Source organism: Lathyrus oleraceus, chromosome 4 (assembly GCF_024323335.1).
Source record: "Lathyrus oleraceus cultivar Zhongwan6 chromosome 4, CAAS_Psat_ZW6_1.0, whole genome shotgun sequence".
NCBI lineage: Eukaryota > Viridiplantae > Streptophyta > Magnoliopsida > Fabales > Fabaceae > Lathyrus > Lathyrus oleraceus.
This window is the reverse complement of record NC_066582.1, coordinates 228,159,086-228,168,905: the sequence shown is the minus strand read 5'-3', so window position 1 is coordinate 228,168,905 and position 9,820 is coordinate 228,159,086. Positions and strand designations below refer to the sequence as shown.

The 9,820-nt window shown below is 30.8% G+C and overlaps 1 protein-coding gene across 1 annotated transcript; it reads right to left on the bottom strand.

Annotated features, from left to right (window-relative positions):
• Positions 1–232: 232 nt before the first annotated feature.
• LOC127135376 (uncharacterized) lies at positions 233–2,370 on the bottom strand. Its single transcript, XM_051062103.1, has 4 exons — positions 1,797–2,370; positions 1,643–1,723; positions 764–903; positions 233–663 (listed from the first exon to the last, which is right to left on the bottom strand). Exons 1-4 carry the CDS (start codon positions 2,109–2,111, stop codon positions 441–443), a joined length of 759 nt encoding a protein of 252 aa, XP_050918060.1. The 5' UTR covers positions 2,112–2,370; the 3' UTR covers positions 233–440.
• Positions 2,371–9,820: the final 7,450 nt, after the last annotated feature.

The following is a 9,820-nucleotide window of genomic DNA, read 5'->3' as shown; positions in this document are numbered from 1 at the left end:
CAATATGCTTTACTGACAAATTACATTATGATATAAACCAACGCCAAATATGTACATTCAGTCACTTTGCATCAAATTACAGATAACATGTTATATATTGAAAAATTTAGGTTCAATTCTAAAAATATTGTATTACCATCACATATGCCGATGCCGGGTGAGTTATTTAAGCTAGTTGCAGCAAGATTATATATAACCGTGTAAGTTTGTAAAAATTTTTTTGATAAGCAAGAGTGTATTAAAAGAGAAGCACAAGGAGGGGGTACTTCAACCCATCAATACAACAAAGAGTCAAGCTCCACTAAGAAACAAACCCAACTGACAAAACCAACAAAACCGCAACGAGCCTAAAAACCAACCGCGGACAGCAAAACAGCCCAATGTCTGTAACTAGTTTGCATTGGCAAAAACATAAGTATCTGTGTATGTTAAAGTGGAACTCAATTAGAATGAGGATCTTCTGGGTACATGGACATTATACACAAACCATAAGGTAGAAAGAAATACATGGCTAAGAACACAAGAACACCAAGATCAGCTTCTTCTCCAACCGCTGGACGGCGCGGAGTGAACCAGTGAATCTGAGTTATACACCATAAGCAGTATAAAGAAGCTATGAATATCACAAGTATCATTGACTGGTATGGTTTTGAGGAACTTGCTCTGCAAGGCAATGAAGGAGAAAGAAAATCATGTCAAAACCATGCTATTTCTTCAATACAATTGGATATTTAACATAGTAATTAGGTGCAATAACAAACACCTGTTGAGATAAATGAATCCACCAATTAAGCAAACACATAAGAAGCCCACTACAACAACAGCATCCGGGTTAACTGGTGCCCTACCATTCCACCAGCCAGTGCTCAAAATCCATCTGTACATGGTTGTATTCCCATTCTCCTATAATAAGTTTCAATCAGTTAAAGAGTGTAAGTGTCAATTTTTAGAAGAACTATAACATGGCTACAACATTTGGAGTTGACACCATTAGAAGAATTGCAAACTAGTCAAAATTAGCGTCATTCGCAGTTTCTTGCCTTTGTTTCGATTTAAATATAAGCCAATGGAAAATACCAGTAAAATCTAGGGATGAAGCTTATGCGGCAAGCCAAAGTTGAAAGATACGTACTAGTAGAATAGCAGTTAAACATGTTGATTATAAAATTGAAGGGGGAACAAAAGCTTTCTCAGGAGAGTTGACACCGACACTGATACGTCGACAACGGTAATAATTTAAAAAAATAAATAAGTTAAACGTAATGAGAAGTGTCAGTGTCGGTGATAGAGAGGTTGAAATAAAGGTAAATGGCATTATATTTAAATCTCAGGACCACGAAGGAAAATGAACTTGGAAACTTGGAAATGACAACCCCTCAAACTAGGTTACCATTTTTACTTGCATGTTATACACATTTAAGAAGGTAATTAGTAATGTTAACAAATGTGGAAACAATTTGACATACCTTACCCTAGTCGACAAAATTGGACATAATAAACAATATATGCATGCATGTATTATCTTCATAAATACTTGAAACCAATATAGCTACTATTTAAAGCAGATTTCCCTAACTAGTATAATAAATAAGGTAATTCGCAGAAACAAACACAAAATTAGGGGAATAACAAAGAATAATACCTCAAAGAGATGATCTAGAAAGAAATGAGTAAAAGATCCAGCGGATATCAATAAAAAACACTGCATCTTTGTAAGGGGAACCTGCAAATTAATATGAAATTAGTATTAGTTAATAATAGATGATGAGATTATGAAGAAAAGTTGAGGGAATCACCCTGGAGTTAGAAGAATGAAGAAGGCGTGAAGTAAGAAGAAATGATGAAATCTTAGAGTAAAGCGAACTGAAAGCATATCCAAAGATAAGGATGTAGAGGATGGGATGGTGGATGTAACCGGCTACGGTGGAGACTACAGCTGGACCGGCAACAAGAGAGGCTAGCCACTCGGTGAAGGAACCAATGTCAGGTCCAAAGAAAGCGTTCATGGTGAATATGAGTGTGTGGTGTGGGCTAAATCTGCCGTCAGAGGTGGTGGTTAGACACAAGCCCGAGGCCATCGCGTACATGAAGTGAGGACCAGGGCCTGGCATTGTAACAGCTGTAACGAAATCAAGAGTTCTGAACCGCCGCAGTGATGTACTAACGAGTCTTGAAGCGTGTGAGAGAAGGTCTGAACCGCCGCGGTTATGTACTAACCAGGGTAAAGGTTGTGTGTGTGAAATTGCTAACTCTCTGTTTAGTTATTTAGTGAAAATCCATTCGGAGTGTGTTTAATTGCGATTACCGCCACGGGTTTGAGTTAGGTAGTTAACTAACTCTTTAACACACATTAATTAATTAAGTTGCTATTAGAATTGAAACTATTTTTTTTTCTTCACTTCTAAAATACTTGTCTAAGGGAATTTAATTTATATAACATGATTTTTTTTGTTAACCTTTTGAAAAAATCTTCATCCAACACTTCAAAAAAATAAATAAATAGAGAGGAAGATTGACAATCAATTAGTAAGCGCAAGAGGAGCTACCAGTCTATCAAACTTCGGTGGGACAATATTTGAAGAGAATGTTTCGATGTAAAGAAGGACCTTTCGTGTATCACCTCTTTTCTAGAAGATTTTACCGCTAAAGAAATGCACGAAAGAGTTTCAAAGGTTCGACGACATTGACCAATTAGTCATTCCAAACAAAGAGATATCAAAGGAAAGCGATACAGTTTCGTTAGATTTTTTTAATGTTAGAGACAAACATCTTTTGCCGGTTAAGCTGGATAATATCTTCATCCGAGGAGGAATATATTCGTTAACCTTCCCAAACTCTAAAGAAAGTATCATTCGGTTCAGATGGAAGAGTCAAACAATAAGCAAAGTATCACCTCTTTTCTAGAAGTGTTCAACATGGAAAATCCACATTGCATTATATTCTACTAATATCTGTCACTTCTATTAAAAGGTTCAACGTCTTTAATCCCTAACTCTCAATCATCTCTTGCTCTACAAATAGATAATCCAATGAACTTTCTTCATTGTATGTAACCCATACAAAATGGAATTTTGTTGAATTCGAGACTATTCCTTCCGAACATAAACAAATGCTTTGAAAAAAGATAGGCAATATATAGATACATTATTCAAAATATATGAAAACAAAAAATTCAATATTTAGATTGTATGTAGATTTAAAAAAAAGAATATTTAAATAAAACTAATTTTATTTATTAAAATATTTTTATGAATTATTTTATTTAGGTGAATTGAGGTTTAATGAATAAAATATATTATTGAAAAAAAACTTATTCATATTATAAAGTTTAAGTTATTATAAACGAAACTTTTTTATTATAAACAAAACTTTTTTAAAATAAAAATATTATAAACGAAACTTTTTTATTATATACAAATTGTTAGAACGGATCTTAAAGAGGTTCCTATAACGAGCAACAAATATTTTAAAATATTTTTTTAAAAATAATATAGATTCATATTAATAATTCTAATACTAATGATCTTCTTATAAATATATTATATAGGGTTTAAATTATGTCTTTTAGGTTACCAAATCAATTTTTATTAGTGACATTATTTTTTAACAAAAACCAATAGATATTAATATTAAAATAATAGTAATAATTTTTGTTCGTTAATTTTTGTATTTTTTTATAAAATAAGAGAATTTCGCTTCTCATTTTACTAAGTTTTTTTACCGTTAATGTCTAAGAACACGTCAATCCTCACATTCTAAAAGTGAGTGATATGTGGTTTGACTCAAATCCAACAGGGATGAGTGATGCTAATAATGGACGAGTGTTACACATAATAGGCATAGGCATGTCTTGGTAGATGGATACTAGAATCCAACCTTGGGAAACATATGGTGTCAACTACATACTCACCCATAATCGGCTTATCTTGCCTCCCTTCGGTCTACTTTTTCTTAGGCAAAACAAAATCATCTCAATACACAATTCGTCAATCATGAGATCTTGTAAACATCAAAGTAATTTAGCCTGATTCATTTATGCGAGATTTTAAGTGGAGTCCCTTAAGAGAGCCTTCAACTTGATTCCTTTAAGCGAGATTTTAGTCGAGCTCCCCAAGTGAGACTTTAAGTTAAGATCCTCAAGTATCCTTTGTTAGCGTTCCCATATTCAAAAGAAAGTATCCTTCGGTTCAGATGGATGTGTCAAACAATAAGGAATTTGTAAGGAAGAGAGATTTCCTAAAGATGAAGAACAAGGTTATCAGCGAATCCTCAAGGAATCATGGTACTACTTCCTATATTTCAGTGTTGAGAGATGCATATGGCTATCTGAATAACACTTGCAGAAGGAAGGTTAAGTTTCAAGTGGATGCTAAACAACTCTACAAATTTAGTAAGGTTTATCTCGACATTATAGAGAATCTACGGATGTCAAACATAACATGCAAGAAGTGTTCAACATGGAGGGTTACTCTGATATCCAAATCATTCATCTATGGGCTAACACGTGTTTGCAAGATTTTGGGTTTCATATCCAACCCAAATTTTTTGCACACTGCATCAATCTTTTTATCCCGCACCATAAACACTTTTCCTTTCTCTTTTCTTGGGTTTCCAATTGGTGCAAATCCTCGAAGGCGTTCTACACGACAACCAATTTTTGTGAAACCTAGTTATAGGCTTGTTGTTAGCCTAGAAATTATAGCCGGAGGATTCGACAAAGTAAACTAATACCACATTTTAATAATAACTAAGTGTTCTTGCTAAACACTATTTGGAGAAGGATTATGTGTTCTTGAAGAGGCCACTTGACTTTGGCTCAAGGGATTTTTTATTTTGAAATATTGATTTTGCTTTATTAAAATATTTTTATTAAGGAAATAGTGGGGGTGAATAGCCAAGAGGCCCAACATGACCTAGTCTTAAAGCACAAAAGCCCATCCCAAAGGGTGAGGGAGTCAACATATTAAAAAGTTGATGCAGAAGGAAGGTTATGTTTCAAGTGGATGCTAAACAGCTTTGCAGATTTAATAAGACTTATCTCGACATTACAGAGAATCCACGGGTGTCACACATAAAATTGAAGAAGTGTTCAACATAGAGAATCCAGATTGCATTATATTATACTAATATATGTCACTTCCACTTACAAAGCAAGACTCTATTGAAAGGTTCAACATCTTTAATCCCTAGGTCTCCATCATCTCTTGGTTTACAAATAATTTTCTAGGTAATCCAATGAACTTTCTTCATTGTGTGTAACCCATCCAAAATGGAATTTTGTTGAATTCGAGACTATTCCTTCCAAACATAAAGAGGTGTTTTGAAAAAAGATAGGCAATATATGGATGAATTATTTAAAATATATGAAAACAAAAAATTCAATATCGAAGAAATTCTTTTTATACAAACTTATATCAAATATATGAACCGCTTATGTATTTTTTTTTTTACATATTTTTAGATTTATGAATTTGAATCTCGAATAGAATTTTTTTAAATAAATTTTATAAATAATATTTTATTTTCTTTTTGAACACAAACTTTATATTTGTCAATTTCTAATGTGATATGAATACACTAGTTAATACTACCTCCGTTTTTTATTATAAGTCGTTTTGAGAAAATATTTTGTACCACAATATAAGTCGTTTTATAATATTAATGAGTCATTAATGTTATTTTTTTTATTAACCCCTTAAATATTTATTATTCTTTCTTCTTTCAATTATATCAATTTATCTTTCCAATATCATTAATGAAGGATAACTTTGTAAAATCCTTCATAATTTCTTTTTTTTATACCACAATTATTACATTTCTTAATACGTGTGAAAAGTCAAAAACGACTTATAATAAAACACGGAGGGAGTATGACTTAATAACTAATACCAAATTCAATTCTTCTTAGTGACTTCATAATTTAATCTATATCAATTATAACTAACCATTAGCATATGTCAATTCTTAATTTTACTAATCTATTTTTAAAAAGCTAATAAATATAATTACGATGACATGTTAATTCCTAATTGCGAGATCAACACTCATATTTTCAACATATGAGATTCTTTATTCATATTTAATAACTTAAAATAGCCGGAATTCATTCATTATACATATTTGTTAAATTGGGTAACGTTATCCACATGAATTATAAACAATTAATTGGTTTAGAATTTGTTAAATAACATTCCATTTGAAAATTATAATTATAACTTGATTATATCTTTTAATAATTGTAATATCTGTTGTGTATTTAAATTGACCGTTAGTTTCTAATACCCAGTTTTTATTTATGAGATAGACCACAAATTAATTTACTGTGCAATAGACACTTTATATTATGCCTCGGTTTTCTTTTTTGTTTAATTTTAAATTTACGCTTCCAAAATACTATTCATAATATTAATATGATTTATAATTTCTTTTATAAAAATATATGATATATTTAATCAATATATCTTGGATGACTACTCTTCTCTCAAAAAAATAAAAAAACAATAAAAATTGTGAGATGAAAATAATATGGGAAATGAGGGTATATTAGATTAACATGAAAAATAATGCATGGCCCAAAAGCTCAATACCAACAAAAAGAAAAAAAATACTACAATAAGGAAATAATGGGGGAGAATAGCCAGGAGTCCCAACATGGTATACTCTTAAAGCACAAAGGCCAATCCCAAAGGACGAGGGAGTTAATATATTGACTCAACCTCTACCCTTGGTTGAGAATAAAAGTTAATCAGATGGTTGAGATCAAGGCACGTCGGAAACTATTTTGTGGGTTGCATTCATCAGACCAAGTCAAAGTTGACTAGTCAGCGAATCAAACGACCATGAGAGTGGCCACATATCCACCACTTTCCTACGCCTATTCTCTCCCTACCTCATCCACTTCTCTTTCTTCTCTCACCTACCAGCCACTATAAAACATAACTCTAACACATTTTTTCTACTAAAACAAATCAAATGTGGTTGTTATTGATGAACTTGATGAACACCATGAAGGTGTTCATCGTTCAAAACCCGTATTTCAAAACCAACCACCAAATCCAAAAACAAACTAAACAAACCATAACTAAAATACCTTTCTAATCATGAATCTACTATCAAAACAACCAAAAAACCCACCCTGAGTATGGATCAACTCAACTCCAAAATAACCATAAATTCAAATTCATTATCAACAGTCCAAAATTTCATCAAATTCATCATCAACACTTAAATAAAATAAAGTTGCAGCTGATAAAAACAGAGAGGAAGATTGACAGTCAATTAGTAAGCATAAGAGGAGCTACCAGTCTAGCAAACTTCAGTGGGACAACATGGGGAGAGAAAGTTTCGTTGAAAAGAATGGTGTATCACCTCTTTCTTCGTCACCTCTTTTCTGGATGATTTTAGCGCTAAAGAAATGAACGAAGAGTTTCAAAGGTTCGACGACATTGACAAATTAGTCATTCCAAATAAAAGAGATGTCAGAGGAAAGCGATCCAATTTCTTTAGATTTTTTAATGTTAGAGACAAATGGTTAAGTTGGATAATATCTTCATTGGGAGGAGGAAGATATTCGTTAACGTTCCCAGATTCTAAAGAAAGTATCATTCGGTTCAGATGGAAGTGTCAAACAATAAGGAATTTGTACAGAAGGCAGATGTCCCGAAGATGAAGAACAAGGTTATCAGCGAATCCTCAAGGCATCATGGTACTACTTCCTACATTTCAATGTTGAGAGATTAAGATGGCTATTTGAATAATACTTGCAAAAGGAAGGTTAAGTTTCAAGTGGATGCTAAACAACTCTGCAGATTTAATAAGACTTATCTCCACATTATAGAGAATCCATGGATGTCATACATAACATTGAAGAAGTGTTCAACAGAGAGAATCCACATTGCATTATATTCAACTAATATTTGTCACTTCCACTTACAAAGCAAGACTTTATTGAAAGGTTCAACATCTTTAATCCCTAAGTCTCTGTCATCTCTTGGTCTACAAATATTTTTCCATGTAATCCAATGAACTTTCTTCATTGTATGTAACCCATCCAAAATGGAATTTTGTTGAATTAGACACTATTCCTTCCAAACATAAAGAGGTGCTTTGAAAAAAGATAGGCAATATATGAATGAATTATTCAAAATATATAAAAACAAAAAAATCAATATCAAACAAAAATCTTTTATACAAACTTATATCAAATATATGAACGCTTATGTGTTTTTTTTACATATTTATTAGATTTATAAAATTGAATATCGAATAGATTTTTTTTAAATAAATTTTATAAAATTTTTATAAATAATATTTTATTTTCTTTTTGATCACAAACTTTATATTTGTCAATTTCTAACGTGACATAATAACTAATACCAAGTTCAATTCTTCATCGGAATTTAAGAACTAATCTATATCAATTACAACTAACCATTATAATTAATGAGCATATATCAATTCTTAATTTTACTAACTTATTTTAAAAAAGCTAATAAATATAATTAGGATGACATGTTAATTCCTATCAAGACTCATATTATAATTATAACTTGATTATATCTTTTAATAATTGTAATATCTGTTGTGTATTTATGAGATACACCACAAATTAATTGACTGTGCAATAGACACTTTATATTATGCCTCGTTTTTCTTTTTTGTTTAATTTTAATGTTTAATGTTCTGGTATTATATTTTTTTTTAATTTTAAATATTTGCTTCCAAAATACTATTCAAAATATTAATACGATTTATAATTTCTTTTATAAAAATATATGATATATTTAATCAATATATCTTGGATGACTACTCTTCTCTCATAAAAAAATATTTTATTTAGATTATGTGTAGTTTAAAAAAATGAATATTTTAATAAAACTAATTTTATTTATTAAATACTTTTATGAATTATAATTAGTGAAGTAATTAGGTGAATTGAGGTTTAATGAATAAAAGTATATTGTTGAAAAAAAACTTATCCATATTATAAAGTTTAAGTTATTTTAAAATAAAAATATTATAAATAAAACTTTTTTATTATATACAAAGTTAATTATGTTAGAACGGATCTTAAAGAGGTTACTATAAAGAGCAACAAATATTTTTAAATAAATTTTTTAAAATAAAATAGATTTACATTAATAATTCTGATACTAATGATCATCTTATAAATATATATTATATGGTTAAAATTATGTCTTTTAGGTTATCAAATCAATATTTACAAGTGAGATGATTTTTTTAACAAAAACTCCATAGATATTAAAAAAATTATAATAATTTATGTTCGTTAATTTTTGTATTCCCTTATATAATAAAAGAATTCCGCTTCTCATTTTACTAAGTTTTCTTTACCGTTAGTGTCTAAGAACACGCCAATCCTCACATTCTATAAGTGGGTGATAAGTGGTTTGACTCAATTCAACCAGGGATGAGTGATTCTAATAACGGGCGAGTGTTACACATAATAGACGTGTCTTAGTAGATGGATACTAGAACCCAACCTTGGGAATAATATGGTGTCAACTACATACTAACCCCGAATTGGCTTATCTTGCCTCCCTCCGGTCTACTTTTTCTTAGGCAAAACAAAATTACCTCAATACACAATCCATCAATCATAAGATCTTGCAAACATCAAAGTAATTTAGTATGAGTCTTTTATGCGAGATTTTAAGTGGAATCCCTTAAGCGAGTATTCAAGTTGATTCCCTTAAGCGAGATTTTAGTTGAGTCCCCCAAGTGAGACTTTAAGTTAAGTTCCTCAAGTATCCTTCATTAACATTCCCATATTCTAAAGAAAGTATCATTCGGTTCAGAT